This window comes from Caretta caretta, chromosome 4 (genome assembly GCF_965140235.1).
Source record: "Caretta caretta isolate rCarCar2 chromosome 4, rCarCar1.hap1, whole genome shotgun sequence".
In the NCBI taxonomy this organism is placed as follows: Eukaryota; Metazoa; Chordata; order Testudines; family Cheloniidae; genus Caretta; species Caretta caretta.
In genome coordinates, this window is record NC_134209.1 from 96,837,022 (window position 1) to 96,854,943 (window position 17,922).

At 39.3% G+C, this 17,922-nt stretch overlaps 1 protein-coding gene across 2 annotated transcripts in view; it reads right to left on the reverse strand.

The window, feature by feature from the left end:
• Positions 1 to 17,922, reverse strand: part of TUSC3 (tumor suppressor candidate 3) — a 287,435-nt gene that overhangs the window by 43,348 nt on the left and 226,165 nt on the right. For both annotated transcript variants that reach the window (XM_048848186.2, XM_048848183.2), the window contains exon 7: positions 13,735 to 13,798. In XM_048848186.2, coding sequence (XP_048704143.1) covers positions 13,735 to 13,798 — 64 coding nt within the window. The remainder of the gene's footprint in view (positions 1 to 13,734; positions 13,799 to 17,922) is intronic.

The window sequence follows — 17,922 nt, forward strand, 5'->3', positions numbered from 1 at the left end:
TCAGCTGACTGTGCAAGACCACTTTCACTTGTGAAAATTGCCAGTCAAGCTGAAAACAAATTTTGAAAAGCCCTCCACCCCCCAAAAAAAGGTTGAGGACGAAGTGTTACCCGACATCATGCACAAGAAGTATGTAGGTAAGGTATTAATGCAATCTCTGATGAACGAAAATACTTTGGCAGCAGCAGAATGGGAGAGATTTTTCTCCAGTCTCATAGGTACATGGAAAAAAGCTTTAGTCAAACATCAAAAATCTATCCTATATTCCCAAATCTTTTCTCAGAGTGCGCTCTCTAGCAGTTTACATTCTGACAGAATATTGAATCATTGCAGAAACAGACTGATCCTAAACAATGAAGGCAGAATAGAGTTTTGGTGTTTTTAAATGAACTTGCCAAGTACTAACATTAAAAATACTGGTTGTTTAACTTTTAGAAGTTATACATTTTAATTATCCAACCACTTATTTACTAACATTTAAGCCAGTTTGAAATATTCCAGTTTTACTGATTTAGATGGGATGGGAGTCATACTACTTACGATATGTATTGTCCAAAATTCATCTGAGTGTAGTTTCTTTGATGCACCTTTTAAAACAATTCTCCCTCAAATTTTGATATTGCCTCTGGATTTGTAAATGACAAATCAGTATCTTATAAATTTCAATACCCTTCCCTTACATTTTCTGGTTAGTGTAGCTTGTTATCATACCAACTATGAAATTATTGCTAACTCTCAGACTATTTTGTAATTCGCTCCTACAGCTTTCCTCCCCCTGCAGCATGCAAGTCACATAAACATACACATCCCTCTGAAAGAGGTGTTTGTGTGTCATTCCTATGGTTCCGTAAACACTGAGCTGAAGAATTTTATTACTAGTTGTAATTTTTTAACTTTCAAATACAAAACTCAGACACATTGCCTGAAGCGAATGGTACTTAGGCTAGTTGTGACTAATGGTTTGTAATTCTATACTCACTATCTCCTACTTTTCAAACACGTTTCCTCATTTTCAGACTGGTGTATCATTCTACTAATTTCTTTTTTCCCCCAGTACAAAAATATTGATTTACAGCACACACACACTCTCTACCTCTCTTCAATGTCTATCTCCTTATCCCTTTTCTGTGCCCCCATTTGTACAACTTTATCTCTATAATGAATACATTATGAATAAATTAATGTTCACATTTTATCATCAAATGTGCGCACGAGTCCTGCTGAAGTCAATGGGAGCCAAGTGTGCATCCAAATGCAGCCTTTGACCGTAAGGTTTTTTGCCTTGTTTAGCCAATGCAGAACATTTTGCAACAATACTGAATCCTTTATCAGCACTGACTTTGGTTAAAAATGCTAACAATATATTGTCCTTTAAACTATAGTAGCCAGTGAAGTCATAAGGAGAGCACATGATATGGAGAAAAGTATTGCACCAAATATAGTATCAATCATCAAGCAGTTTAAATAATTAAATTGCATATTGTGATGATCAAATGCTCAGAATAAGGTTACAGAGCTACTGTGCATCTCAATGACTCCTAATGGTGCTCAGAATCCTTCTTGAAGGACAACACTATGAAATATTTTGAGACCCAAGTAGTGGGAAAGTGGAGAGATAGGAAGAGACATCATGAGAGAGACTCCTTTAACTAAATAGTTGGCAGAAAGACTGAAGAATCCACATGGTACTTTATAAAATTTTGGTGGATAATTTGGCAACTAGACAGTTAGAGAATGTGCATTAATTTGTAATCGTTGTAAAAACTTGGGGCCATATCACACAATTGTTGAGCAGAAGTCTTTACTGAACTCAGTTAAGAGTTCTACCTAACAACTGATGCTATGATATAGCTTTGCGTTTTTAGTCCTATTTCGTCTCCATTACATTCTTTCCCTCTCATTCTCTTAGTACTATGGTGATGAGTGTAATATAAAAACCTATATTGAATACAATCAATCATACTACTACAAAAGTTCAACTTCATTATACTATTCCCACTCTCTGTGGTGGCCATATTCTGATACCCTTATTCATGTCAAATAGTACCTTACTCCACAAGCATGCAACTCAACATATATCAGAGTCTGGCCCTCAATGATTACGTTTTCACTAGCTGTATGGACTCATAGAAAGGGGCCTTAAAATAATCCCTTTTGCAAGAAGAGTTCCCTCTCCCCAAAGAAGAACTCTATGCACTTCAATAGAATTAATTCTGCTGGAGCAGAAATGTCTTAAAAAGACTGATTTTTTTCCTTTCTATCCAATAAGCTTCCTTTTTCTTTTTCAATCATTTTGTCTAACATCCACCTACACAGCACTATGCTGTCACATTACATTCTGACTTGACATACCAAGTTACCAAATTAAAAAGACTTCTACTCCTCCTTAGTTGCATGTATTTAAACTTAAATGTATTTAAGTTTAGGATAAATAATGAAAAAAAAAAAGACTATCAGGTTCCTAGTTATTGCAAAATTCATATAATAGTGACCTTAAATTTATCTCTTGCTGTGCAACGAAGAAATTTGCTTAATATTGGAAAAACCTTTTGATAATGAAAATATGTTTGCATCTTTTAAAGACTTAATTTGCATTATGAGGATTATTTTTGCACAAGCAAAGTATTAAAGTGACAAATTACCTTATCTTAAATGTTGCAGCTCCAAAAAACTGAAACAAGAAGTATTAAAAATATCTTCAGGTAAAAATGTGCTTTGATTTTTGACATAAAAGACAAAGCAGCACTTAGAAATATGTTTGTTTGTCACAGAGTGGAAATCCAACTGTTCTCTTGTTCACAAAGGACAATCCTGGCCTTCTCTTCCTCTCTCCTTATACAAGAGTTCAGTAAAATGTATATTAGAAGGCTGCTAAAGAGAGAAAGAAGGAAGAAAATGCTGGGTATCAGATGGATTTGCAGGGTTCCTAGGCACTGAGGAATGGGTTGATCTTCTAGCTGGGGAAGAGTATGAAACTTTTTGCTAGTATTACCTTGTTTTGATTTGTGCTCATAAAGATTCCTTCCTGCTGAACTGACATTACTGTGTTACTATATTTTGCAACCTTAATAATGTTCTTTGAACACATGTTTTTATAGAATTTAGATAAAATGAATACATGGTGTAGTATGATGCAGATATTTTACAAGCATGAGCTTGAGGTGGCCCTATTACTCACAAGTGGCAAAGCCACTCATGAATTATGATTGTCATTATTATTGCAGTAGTGCTAAAAGAAGACATGGTCCCTTGCAATGAAAAGTTTGACCTCAGAGGACAGGGAAGAATAATCTGTCCATGAAAGCATGCATGTAGGAAACCAATGCCAAGTCTTTCTCCCTCAGGTATTTCTAGAATCCCCATTGCCATACTAGCTGCCTGCCAAATCAACAGGCAGAAGAGCATGACCATATAGAACATGGGTCCTGAGAACAGCCCTTAGCAATTCCTGTTCTGGAATGGCCCATCTGCAGCTTTTGGAAGCAGCTAGGTTAGGTACCACTAACATTTGCCAAATTCCTGATGTTGATTGTTGCTTTTTTATTCAGTTTTTATATTTTGGCACAATACATAATATTTAGTTCTCATTCCCTAAACCAGGGAGAAAAGGCTAAATCCATGCATTCTACTGACAACCTACAGTCTATTCCCACAGGATGGAGTTAGTCTCCTTGGATAGTGGGAATGGAGGACTGGTTTACGGCATATTTTTTGCTCCTGGCTTAAAACTAAAGTGTTATATGAACCATCACATTTGGAAAAGTATTATTATGGAATGCCATAAGTCTGAGGCTAGTCTTCACTACAGGAAGATCGGTGCTGCTGCAGTTGATGCAGTAGGGATCGATTCAGCAGGTCTAGTGAAGACCTGCTAAATAGATGGCAGAGTGCTCTCTGGTCGAACCCAGTACTTCAGCGCTCAGAGAAGAGTAAGGAAAGTCAACCAAAGAGCATCTCCCGTCAGTGCAATGCAGTGAAGACACTGTGGTACGTTGAATAACGTAGCTGGAGTAGTGTAACTTAGGTCAACCTACCCCTGTAGTGAAGACAAGCCCAGACATTCCTCACACCTTTCCTGCCCCCTACACAGTCTCTGTAAATAATCTGCAATGCCCATTCTCTTAAACCTCTTTCATTTTAAGATCAATTAGAACAGTTTCTGGAAAGAGTTTAAATATGCCCTTTCCATGTGCCAATAAACAACTTTAACTAAATTATTTATTAACCATTTTTTCTAAATCTTTTTTAAATTCTCTTAAAAACTATTAAAAATAATAGTAGGGACAGGGCCATATAGACATTCATGGTGACAGACTGAACAGATCTCAGCATAGGTGTCCTACTTTGATGGCTGACCTAGATAGACCACCACACCAAATCCTGTTTTGGTGAGCTACACCACCAGGTAGAAAGTAATTTTTGACTGTGTAAAGTGAGGCCCTATACTCAACAGCATTTCTTTGTTTGTCTGTAACACAATAATGTTCGAACGCTGCATCTGATGAATTCCAAAATTTCAGGATGTTCTAGGCATCAGTGGCCAAGGAATGTATGCATGCAATGTGTTTTGCCTACGGAAATAATGTAGAATGTGACAGTGACACCACAGCCCTTTGATTTAAACAAATAACTGTGATTAAGTTACATGAGCAATCAACAGAACCGGTTGCAACTATGAACAAAACAGAATTATCTTCAGCAATTCATATTTCACAATTTTCTAACAGTCACATATGAAATATTGAATACAACCAAGTACAAAATTACCTACCCTACCCTGTGTTTAAAAACTATACCAAACTCCTCCTCATATCTATTCAACTAACTTTCTCTTCACTTCCCACATCAAATTTAAGATCCTTGTCCTGACCTTCAAGGTCCTGAATAACTTAGCTCCTGCCTAATTTTCTGAATGTCTCTATTCATTCACTGCTATCTGCCCACTTAGCTAATCATAAGGGTTGGGTTGAGCAATCCCTTAGGGATAGACCCAAACTCACCTTTGTGTCTTCTTTAATGCAATACTCTAAGGACTGGAATTGTCTTCCTGACCTGATCAATCATACCTGCTCTCTCTCCTCCTGTTAATCCTTCCTTAAAGTACACTTCTTCCAAAAGATCTATGAACTCTACTCCTCCCAACAGAGAAAAATAAATATTAGAAAACCTAAACAAACTATGGCATTAACATGGCACATGCTAAACTTAACTGATCAATCACATTGTACTTGGATTCATCCCATCACTTGTATATGCATTGTGCAATCAGTTCAATCTTAAAAACACTTACATGAAGTCAACAGGATTACACATGCGAATCAAGTTATTCATGTGTAAATGTTGCAGGAATAAGCCCTTGGATTGAAAACTGTTCAAAGCAGGGACCTTGTATTATGTCTGTAAATCATCTAGCAAACTGCTGGTTCCAAACAGATTACTTTAATATCTATTTATTAATAAATACAGGTTTCAGTCTAGATAAATCTATTTCATGTACATTGGTACTTAATAGTTTATCGTGTGGCATGTGTTCACTTTTCTGCAGGTACGTCTCAATTTCTCTGCTGATTTATTGATCACTGTTTTACTACTCAGGGAAGTCTAAATACATATATAATCCCACATAAAACAAACAATTATTTTTGTAAATTACATACAGGAGCTTGCAGGAATGATCATCCAACTGATGATCATGACAAATATCTTTACATTATATAAAGCTTCGTTCTCAATTGCGCATGATAACAAGCTACTGTTGCTCCTGGGAAGGAAATCAGGATTTTGTCAATTTAATGAGAAGTGATGTTGAAAAAATATAGTATATTATCACAGATGATTAAAAGTGATCTCAACCTAAAATTATTCTAACTCGCATTCAGCACTGATTTTCTTCTGCAAATATGTATCTTTAGATATTATGCATTAAAAGAAAGACAATTGTCATTACCAGTCTACGGCAGGGAATGATCTCTAATCAAGTATGAATTTTGGCAAGTTTTTCCTTTCAGTTTTTCCCATGCAATAAAAAGAAAAAAAAATACACTGAGTCCAATTCTTCTCCCCCTTTTTATCAGCTTTACTCCACTGAATTCAGTAGAGTTACTCCTGGTTTACACTGATGAGAGAGGAGCATCAGGCTTATATTGTAGAGAAACCTGATAGTTTGAAATGCCACAATGAGTAGGAGGACAGGAGCTTGTAATCTTGCAGCAGCAAGCTTTGAAACTGTAGCTCGTCCCAATACATTAACTGGGCGTATTCCAGCGTAAGGAAACGTTTTCAGACTCATACTTGTGCTATTTATATGAAAATGTCTAGTTATATGAAAATGAAAATTCTTCAACAAAAATCTTCAAAAACAGACTCCAACGAGAGACTGCTGAATTGGAATTAATTTGCAAATTGGATACAATTAACTTAGGCTTGAATAAATACAGGGAGTGGATGTGTCATTACACAAAGTAAAACTATTTCCCCATGTTTATTTCTCCCTCACACACTGTTCCTCACACGTTCTTGTCAACTGCTGGAAATGGCCCACCTTGATTATCACTACAAAAGGTTCCCCCCGCTCTCCTGCTGGTAATAGCTCACCTTACCTGATCACTCTTGTTACAGTGTGTATGGTAACACCCATTGTTTCATGTTGTCTGTGTATATAAAATCTCCCCACTGTATTTTCCACTACGTGCATCCGATGAAGTGAGCTGTAACTCACGAAAGCTTATGCTCAAATAAATTTGTTAGTCTCTAAGGTGCCACAAGTATTCCTTTTCTTTTTGTGGATACAGACTAACACAGCTGCTACTCTGAAACCAGCTATTTCCTTATCCTTCTATATCAGGGGTAGGCAACCATTGGCACTCACTGTGCCCTGGTCCTGGCCACTGGTCCGGGGGGCTCTGCATTTTAATTTAATTTTAAATGAAGCTTCTTAAACATTTTAAAAAAACCTAATTTACTTTACATACAACAATAGTTTAGTTATATATTATAGACTTATAGAAAGAGACCTTCTAAAAACGTTAAAATGTATTAATGGCACGTGAAACCTTAAATTAGAGTGAATAAATGAAGACTTGGGACACCACTTCTGAAAGGTTGCCAACCCCTGTTCTATATTATAAAGTAAAATATAGTGAAAAGAAGCAGCCAAGAGAGACATATATAGCATTAGCATAATACTTTGCTTTAAAATCTAATGCACCTTTTAAAGTTTTAATGATAAAGTGAATACATCACTGTTTATCAATCTGGCATATTTTTTTAAACTCATCTTTGCTATGAACACCTCCTGACTAAAAAAATAATAACGAGGCAATGGAGCAATTACTAAGCACTGCCAACATAAAGAGAAGGAAACATTAATTCTTTCATTTGTAACTGTTGAAGTCTTTATAAGAACCTAAGAACAGCCATACTGGGTCAGACCAAAGGTCCATCTAGCCCAGTATCCTGTCTTCCAACAGTGGCCAATGCCAGGAGCCCCAGAGGGAATGAACAGAGTAGGTAATCATCAACTGATCCATTGACCTGTTGCTCATTCCCAGCTTCTGGCAAACCGAGGCTCGGGACACCATCTCTGCCCATCCTGGCTAATAGCCACTGATGGACCTATCCTCCATGAATTTATCTAGTTCTATTTTTAACCCTGTTATACTCTTGGTCTTCACAACATCCTCTGGCAAAGAGTTCCACAGGTTGACTGTGCATTGTGTGAAGAAATGCTTCCTTTTGTCTGTAAGACTTTATTGTATTTGTGAAATTTCTTTGCATCCAAATTCTCTGCTTGATAGTACTGAGCTGTGAAATGAAACCTTAGATAATTCTTGTTGCAAGAGACAATGAACAGTTTCACTGAAACTATTCATTCTGTCAGCCAGGTATAGTAACTTTCTATTTTATAGACTGTACCAGAAAACAGAAAGATATCACAGCTTGAATCATAAGACAGACAAGTGCATTATGACATGCAAACACAAGGTTCCTATTTATTGTGATGCATGTTGACTTTGCTAACACTTTTTCCCTTCCAAAACTCAAACACACATTGGAAATTTTTCATACTTGTATGAAGGATGTGGAATCTTCACAAAAAAAATACACCCAAACCTGAGTATATTTAAAAATATACAAGGAAGACAGCACAGAAATTTTATTATATCAGATATAAAATCTGTTTTCTTTGTATATTTTTAATAGGTATTTACATAAATAGTAATGCAGTAGGAGGCAGGGGCTGGGTCTCTCTCTGTCTTCAAGAAGTACCTAGCACATTTTGGGTACTACCACAATCTAAATACAGAAAGCCAGAGAAGCTCTATTTCCATTACACTGCTGCCTGAGACAGGGCTCCACAGAAATAACAGGCTTCTCTGCGTGCTGGGAGATGCTGTAATGTTAGGGAGGGGCAGTGAGCCTGATCTAGAGCACTATGAGTTTGTCTACACAGCAGCTGGGAGGTGTAATTTCCAGTGTGGGAGGACATACACATGCTAGCTCTGCTCAAGCCAGTACCTAAGAATAGTGTGGTTGCGGTGGCCTGGGCGGTACCTGCCCCAATACGTACCCAGGGGTTAGGTGGGACTGTACTCAGGCAGCTAGCCCAAACCACCCCCCATGACACTGCAGCCACACTGCTATTTTTGGGCACTAGCTTGAGCAGAGCTGTCTGTCTTCCCGCACTGGAAATCACACCTCCCAGCTGCACGTCAATCTGACTGAAACCTTCATTCCCAGGCAACGTGAGGGTCAGTGGTTCAGTATTGCCAACACCACAGTCAAAAATCATGAACATTCCTACAGCAGCCCTGACTGGCTGCTCTTCCCCAGGAGATGGGGAAATCAGAGGGGGATCTTCCTTGCACAGGGCTCAGTCATACAGGGACTGGAGTGTCTCGAGTCATTGTGAGACTGACTCCAGAAGGGGCCAAAATCACATAACTCGCAATGAAAGAGTTGAGAATGCTGATGGCTTGTGGCTGCCGGGCATCACAAACCCTCTGAAACTCCATGCCCTGGCAGAACAAGGATAGGATGTTTTTTTGCAACAGGGTATAGCTCCCTCTATGAGGCTCCTGAAATGCTACCTAGAACACTTACATTTGTCTTGTAGATTGCAGGGCTTCCTTATCACTGTTGTGGTGGCACAGGGAGCCTGCTAGAGCTGTGCTCTACTAGGGAGAGCAGAGGGAGAAACTCTTGCTGCTGCAGTAACTCAGCTCAGGAGAGGAAGAGGGGAGCTACAAGCTGAAATAAAGTAGATATTGAACAACAGCAACAACAACTTATGAAAAAGTGGTGAGAAGCAACTGAACTCAGTGCTTAAGTTGTGCCAGACTACTCTGGAATGCCAACATGGCATATCGGTACATCTGCTGGTCACAGGCCAGGCTCCTTTGCCTCCCTGGCTGCAGAGCATCCTCCAAGTTGGGAAGTTCCAGGCACTGGCACACAGTGCTCAGTGGCAGGTCAGTGAAGAGAAACTGGAGCCAGGAACAGGCTGGGGAACATGGAGGCAGGAACCACCAGGAGCTAAGGGCACAGCTAGAGACAGGTGACGTTAGGAGCCAGATAATGGGGTCACCTGAATAGTATAGAGCCCCATGGGCAGCAGAAGCTGGACACAGACAGGGACGAGATGGAATCTGAGGGGAGTCACCACCTCCTCTTCTGGTCCTCCCCCAGTACCCTATCTTTCGCTCAGCTCCTCCCATGATCCTCTGTTCCCTTCTGCTCCCTCCTGAGGCATTCCATTCCATTCCACACACTATTTTTAAGGACTCCAGCACTGCTGAACTTCCATCTTGTTCCATCACTAGAGGCAGAATTTCTGGTGCCCTGAGTTGAAGGGCAGGGCTCAGTCCTGGAGCCTCCAACAACAACTTTGGACTACCTCCAAATTCCACAGGTGAGAGGCATCACCTATTTGTTATGAATGAGGAGAGAAGCTGTGAAGCAGAAAAAACTTTTGATTTGATCTGCTGGGAGAGCAATACAGTAGTGCACAGACAATCCAGGAAGTTTTTGGAGAGTGTTGGGGACACCTTCCTGGTGCAACTACTGGAGGAACTAACCAGGGGCCATTCTCCTCTTGACCTGCTGCTTACAAACAGGGAAGAATTGGTAGGGGAGATAGAAGTGAGTGGCAACCTGGGCAGCAGTGACCATGAGATGGTTGAGTTCAGGATCATCACAAAAGGAAGAAAGGAGAGTAGCAAAATACGGACCCTGGACTTCAGAAAAGCAGACTTTGACTCCATTAGGGAACTGATGGGCAGGATCCCCTGGGAGGCTAATATGAGGGGGGAAAGGAGTCCAGGAAGGCTGGCTGTATTTTAAAGAAGCCTTATTGAGGGCACAGGAACAAACCATCTCGATGTGCAGAAAGAATAGTAAATATGGCTGGCGACGAGTTTGACTTAACAGAAAAATCTTCAGTGAGCTTAAGCACAAAAAAGAAGCTTACAAGTAGTGGCAACTTGGACAGATGACCAGGGAGGAGTATAAAAATATTGTTCGAGCATGCAGAGGCGTAATTAGGAAGGCGAAAACACAACTGGAGTTGCAGCTAGCAAGGGATGTGGAAGGGTAACAAGAAAGGTTTCTAAAGGTATGTTAGCAACAAGAAGGTGGTCTGGGAAAGTGTGGGACCCTTACTGAATGGGGGAGGCAACCTAGTGACAGATGATGTGGAAAAAGCTGAAGTATTCAATGCTTTTTTTGTCTCAGTCTTTACAGACAAGGTCAGCCCCCTCACTACTGTCTTGGGCAACACAGTATGGGGAGTAGGTGAGCAGCCCTCAGTGGTGAAAGAACAGGTTAAGGACTATTTAGAAAAGCTGGACATGCACAAGTCCATGGGTCCAGAGCTAATGAATTCGAGGGTGCTGAGGGAATTGGCTGATGTGATTGCAGAGCCATTGGTCATTATCTTTGAAAACTCGTGGCAATCGGGGGAGGTCCCGGATGATTGTAAAACAGCAAATATAGTGCCCATCTTTAAAAAAGGGAAGAAGGAGAACGCGGGGAACTACAGACCGGTCAGCCTCACCTTAGTCTCTGGAAAAATCATGGAGCAGGTCCTCAAGGAAACCATTTTGAAGCACTTGGAGGAGAGGAAGGTGATCAGGAACAGTCAACATGGATTCACCAAGGGCAAGTCATGCCTGACCAACCTGATTGCCTTCTATGATGAGATAACTGGCTCTGTGCATATGGGGGAAGCAATGGACGTGATATATCTTGACTTCAGAAAAGCTTTTGATATCGTCTCCCACAGTATTTTTGCCAGCAAGTTAAAAAAGTATGGATTGGATGAATGGACTATAAGGTGGATAGAAAGCTGGCTAGATTGTTGGGCTCAATGGGGAGTGATCAACGGCTCCATGTCTAGTTGGCAGCCGGTATCACGCGGAGTGCTCCAAGAGTTGGTCCTGGGGCCGGTTTTGTTTAACATCTTTATTAATGATCTGGATGATGGGATGGATTGCACCCTCAGCAAGTTTGCAGATGACACTAAGATGGAGGGAGAGGTAGATATGCTTGAGGATAGGGATAGGGTCCAGAGTGACCTAGGCAAATTGGAGGATTGGGCCAAAAGAAATCTGATGAGGTTCAACAAGGTCATATGCAGAGTCCTGCACTTAGGACGGAAGAATCCGATGCATTGCTACAGGCTGGGGACCGAATGGCTAAGCGACAGTTCTGCAGAAAAGGACCTGGGGATTACAGCAGATGAGAAGCTTGATATGAGTCAGCAGTGTGCCCTTGTTGCCAAGAAGGAACATTGGGCTGCATTAGTAGGAGCTAATTAGTAGGAGTTTGAGGGAAGTGATTATTCCCCTCTATTCGGCAGTGGTGAGGCCAAATCTGGAGTATTGCGGCCAGTTTGGGGCCCCCACTACAGAAAGGATGTGGACAATTGGGAGAGAGCAATTGGAAATGATCAGGGGCTGGGGCATATGATTTATGAGGAGAGGCTGAGGGAACTGGGCTTGTTTAGTCCGCAGAAGAGAAGAGTGAGGGGGGGATTTGATAACAGCCTTCAACTACCTTAAGTGGGGGTTCCAAAGATGATGGAGCTCGGCTGTTCTCAGTGGTGGCAGATGACAGAAGGAGCAATGGTGTCAAGTTGCAGTGGGGGAGGTCTAGGTTGGATATTAGGAAACACTATTTCACTAGGAGGGTGGTGAAGCCCTGGAATGGGTTACCTAGGGAGGTGGTGGAACCTCCATCCTTAGAGGTTTTTAAGGCCTGGCTTGACAAAGCCCTGGCTGGGATGATTTAGTTGGGGTTGGTCCTGCTTTGAGCAGGGGGTTGGAGTAGATGACCTCCTGAGGTTTCTTCCAACACTAATCTTCAATGCGCACATTTCAAGTACATTTATCAATCTTTAAACCTTTTGAAAACCTTATATTAAAAACAAAAACAGCAAATTTAGAAATTAAGAACACATAAAAATACTTTCATCTATTCAAAAGTATATATTCTCAGCTTGATGCATAGTTATCTGATGCAAAGACCAATGGAGTTCACTGGAAGTCTCCCATTGACTTCAGTGTGCATAAGATCAGGACCTGGGGGCTAAATCTGCCCTTGACCATCTGGTGGGCACATAAGACCTAATAGGCAGAAAAACTGATGTGGTTTCACTGCATGGAGTGGGGAGCCCAGACAGTGGATCACTATGTAGGGACATGAAGTATGCTTGTGGGGGACCACCCATAGGTGCTGGAACTAGGGGTGCTAGTGGTGCTGCCATACTCTCTGGTATGAAGCAGTAACAACAACCCAAATACATGATTTCCACTTTCAGCGCTATAAAAATTGTTCAGGCACCACTGAACAATCATGAAGAGGGCTTTGGAATCTATAGGACAGGGGCTATGGATCAACATCAGTGTGGATCCACTTACTGAACCCTCAAAATTTGGGAGGGAGAAAAGTGATTACCAAACCCTAAGGTTTTGGCTGCTGTTCCACAGTCTGAGGAATATGATTTGTTTCTCTTGCACCTCCCCATGCGACCCAGGTGAGAAAGGTAACTGGTTAGTCATGTGTTATAGTTTTCATTGAGTGAGCATAATTTATTATCAGAAAAAGGGTTTAGAGAAATCACAAGTTTATCTTTACAGAAACTTTCACGCAGGTCTTCATCTAACTCCCACTCAAGTTCCTCAGAGTCTTCCCCTTGACATTAATGGGAACTGTAGTGGCCCATTTATCCATTGAAGAAGTCAGTGAAAACAAGGAACCATCTAGGCAGGTGTGTCTTTTCCATAGAAAGAGCTCTGAAAGGATAATCTCTTTTCATAGATATTTTTTCTATTTTTCCAAACTAGAAAATACGTATATTCTTCTCAACATTTAACAGAGCTGAAAGCTGAGACAAAATAGTTTTAAAATTAAGAGACAACACAAAGAGAAAAGAAACGAAAAAATTCTGCTGATTTAAAGATTGAAAAGAAAGGGAAAATATAAAATAGTACTGTATCAGGCAGATTTTTAGAGTTGGCAGTTAAATAGATACATATTAGGAGACAGCAGCTCCAGCATTCCCCAATAGTAAACAGCAACAACACTCACTAGGTATCTGCTTAATCATAAAGTAAATAAAGTGAAAATGCAATACCTGTTCAAAGCTTCAATGATATTCACTGTCACAGCAATTTCATATAATAGCATATTCTGATTTAGCTAGCCTTGTTCTAGCCATCGGTTTCTGAAGGATACTCAGTAGTAGTATAATATGTGATTCTGCAACAAATTGAGCCTGACTGCTCCCATGTATGTAACTCTGCAAAATGAGAGTAAGAAACAAAAATAAATCATCATTATTAAGGCTGCGAAAAATGTTGAAAATGACATGATTTAGTATGTGTATGTGAAAATTAAAATAAAACCTGTCTTGCAAACAGTGCATAAATAGTGTAGTGCCCGCAGAAGACATATACTTCTAAAGTTAAATTTTCATAAACCATTGTTAAAAGCAAACCATCTGAAAAGCACAGCTAATGCAAAGGTCCATCATATATAAAAACTGCTGTACTTGATTGGCCACCCATGAATCGGAAACCCCACATATTTTGAAATTTAATGTACAGGCTTCATCCACCTGAGCAATTCCAAGTTCTTCATTCCATTGCAATTTAAATGATGGGAGGGATGAGTAATAGACAGCACTTAGCAACTACTTGTTGACTGGGGAGGGGATGGGTTCAGGGATGTGTTTGAACATGGCTTTAACAGATATTCAAATGTCAAGTGAAAAAACAGGAGGCTTGAGAAAGGAAGTTGAACTTTGCCAAAATGTGAACAGATGATCACACAATCACCATTTCATAGGCTACAAAATGCACAGAATCTGCAACCCACTGGAGATGCTGCCACTTCTTTACCTCATCACAAGATATTTTAATTTTCCACATGACTGACCTCACGTACACAGCCATCTGCACTCACTTTTCAGAAGCACTAAAGTGCCGCACATCCCTTCAGTTAAACTATGTCTCCCAATACCATCTTCCCTGAAAACAATGTGTCCTCATACTCCTTAGCATATACAAAAGAATTGTACTGAACCATTGGAAAAAAAAAATCTGCATCCTTTCCCAGACTGAGAGTGGGCATCGTATTTAGCAACTACTCTCACATTTGGAGGGTGAAGAAGAGGGGAGAGAAATCATCCTTGCTGAGAAAGGCAACTTGCACTTGTTCTCTCACGGCACAGCAACTGAATAACATTGACATGTGCTCCAATGTGGTCATGATATTCTCCCTTTGGATTTGGCTTATTTACTTTGTTCCCCCACCCCGCAAAAAGAAAAGAAAAGAAAAGAAAAGAAAAGAAAAGAAAAGAAAAGAAACCTTGAATCAAACTTGGAAGGTTAAAGTTTTCCATCCATTTTTGTTTGTTCATATTGAGACAAGTTTCTCTGTGTAGTGTTTGGGCTGTCTCTTTTCTCTATCTTGTATTTAAAATACTTACAATAAATAAAATAAGATACATATATTAGATATAGAAAGACATTTTAAAGAGCAAATCTACTCAAAATGTGATGTTTTTGATATTTAGTCCAATAATGACTTGAAAATAGCCTATTTTGTGGACGTATGTTTAAACAAAGTGACTCATTGAAAATTTTTAGTATGTTTTCAGTACAAACTAGCCATTGTTACAAAATTGCATACAAAGCAAAAGTTGAGGGACAGTGAAAAACCACACTAACTGCAAAACAAACAAACAAAAAAGTGCTATAGCCACAGCTTGTCATATTACTTTTTTGAAAGAATGACCCATAAAAAGTCAAACACACATTTTTAAAACACCAGGGTGAAATCCTGGCCCCACTGAAGATGCCAAGGGGAGCCAGGCTTACCCCTCATATTTTATAGTTTTCACTTAAAAAAAAAATTTCTGAGTGTACACTATTGACGTTAGGGCCCAAAATGATTCGAACTCGAAAGAAAAATGAAAGATGCTGCTGCTTCAAGCCACAAAAAATGCCTTTATTCAAACTGACTAAATTTTGGCTGATGTTATTATCATAAAACTCACAGCCCATGTTACTCAGTGGATGGCTACATGCTATTCTTTAAAATACATTATATATGTTCAAATACTCAATTTTGCTTTAGTTTGGTTAAGAAGTTAATATTTATCAGTGATTTCCCCCCACCCAAGTAAAAACCATTTTTTCTAGCAATATAAAATGATTGATCTTAGAAAATTGGACTTCATGATTTTCTAATAAGGCATGACACAAGCCAATCTATATTCCAGAGGTCTTTGACAAGCCAGCCAAGAAACTCTAACGAGCCAAGAAAGAGGATTGTCAAAGAAGGGAAGGCAATGCTAACATTTTTCAGTTAACTTGAGAATAGTTAATGATTAAGTTGAATTAAACTAAATTGATTCTTAAACCATCATTATTTTCTCTGCTGTGTTAAATAGCATAAAAGGGACATTTGCACTGCTCCTCACTTTGCTACTTACCTATGAGGCTGACTATAATTACAGATCCATGCTAACAGTTATTCCTGCTCAGCTATCCAGTGATAGTAGTGGCCTAACCTATAGTTCACATGACTGTATGCAGCCATGGGGACAAAGGGAGACTAGTTTGATCCCAGCTCTCTCTTCACATGGGAAACCAAACACTGTCCCCAGGCACCTTCCAATAACAAAAAGGAAAACTAAAATTTAAAGTGCTTTTGAAAAATGGAGGAGAAAAGTAAGGTGTTCTGTGTGTATATGAATAAATCTCTGAGTTCTGACATTTGTGATTTTACAAACTTAGCAGACAAAAGTACACCAAATACATTCCTAATTTAGAAAGAAAATATCTGCAGTGGACTTTGATACACACAATTGTGGTCCCCTTCCTGCAGACAAACACTGAAGCACTTGTCATGACGAGACTGGACTAGATGACCTATCACTGTCCGTTCCAGTCCAACGATTCTAGTGTGCCTCTATTTACCTGAGCACTCTCCTTCAGTGGGATGTCTCCTCTGACGGCCTAACCATGCCCAATAAATGGTGAACGTCTCCTTCTTCTCATTAAAATTTTAGTAGAGTGTAGTAGACTAAGACTTAATTATGTTTACAAAATATACTATAGTATATTTACTAATACAGTATTCACTGTTTGTATCAAATCATTCAATCTAAACTACATCTCACAAATTAATATTTTTGGTTTCTTACACATAATAAAATCATTTTTATTTTAAGAAAAAGTGAAGATGGGCCAATTATATACCCTAAGTTTCACTTTTAAAAAAAAGAGAGAGAAAGAGAGTGTCCAGCAACACTTTTAATGTGAAGAAATGTACACATACCCTACTTTGACCCATCTCCAGGGTGAGCTAAATTTCAAGGAAAAAGGAACAGTGGGGATTCAAGGAAACAGTCTTCAAGAGATAGTGTTGTTAAACAATGGTGATGATGCTGATTTGTTGTCACGTGAATACAAAGAAAACAAATCCCTTCTGTACATGTAAAATACTTGATATCAGAAGGGGTCAGTTTTACTGATATACTTTTAATTGTACCTATTCCATTAAAGCATTAAAATTGATTTTAACAAGTATGAGTATGTGAAATGATCTTATCTTATGGAAGCAATCGGGCAGCTCATTTTTATCCTAAATAATACACTGCACTACTGACTTTTCCTCTTTCTGTATACCTATAGTAGCAGTTTAAATCCCCACAATACTATTTTATAGACTAAGACCTACAGTATATTTCCATATTTTTATTGTATGTTACTGAGACCCTATGATCAGAACCATTGTTTTGTCATGTCTAATTTGTTAATTCTAGCACTATATTTATTCTATCACCAGAACATATTTTAAATAAAAGAAAAAATATTATTCTCAAATCTTACTGTTAATTTCCTACCAATGTGTCCTCTTATTTCATGTTCACATTTCTCTTCACATTTGACTGCACAATAGACAAAGCTATTTATTTTTTTTAACTTAATATGGTTACACGACCTTACAGTCTACTTATTGATGGGTTAGCACAGTCAGCCAGAGCCTTAGGAATAATGATGCAAGCATGAGCTCAATAAACAACAGAACTACATCTGTTTATTACTGCAATAGGGTAGAGAGGCAGCTCCCAGGCTGCTGCTGATTACAGTTACCAAACAGTTATGCTCTCTTCACAAGCAGGAAGCATACCCCCACCCTAATCTTCTCTATTGAGTTCCTTCCTAAAACAAGTTTCAGAGGAACAGCCGTGTTAGTCTGTATTTGCAAAAAGAAAAGGAGTACTTGTGGCACCTTAGAGACTAACCAATTTATTTGAGCATGAGCTTTCATGAGCTCACGAAAGCTCATGCTCAAATAAATTGGTTAGTCTCTAAGGTGCCACAAGTACTCCTTTTCTTTTTCCTAAAACAA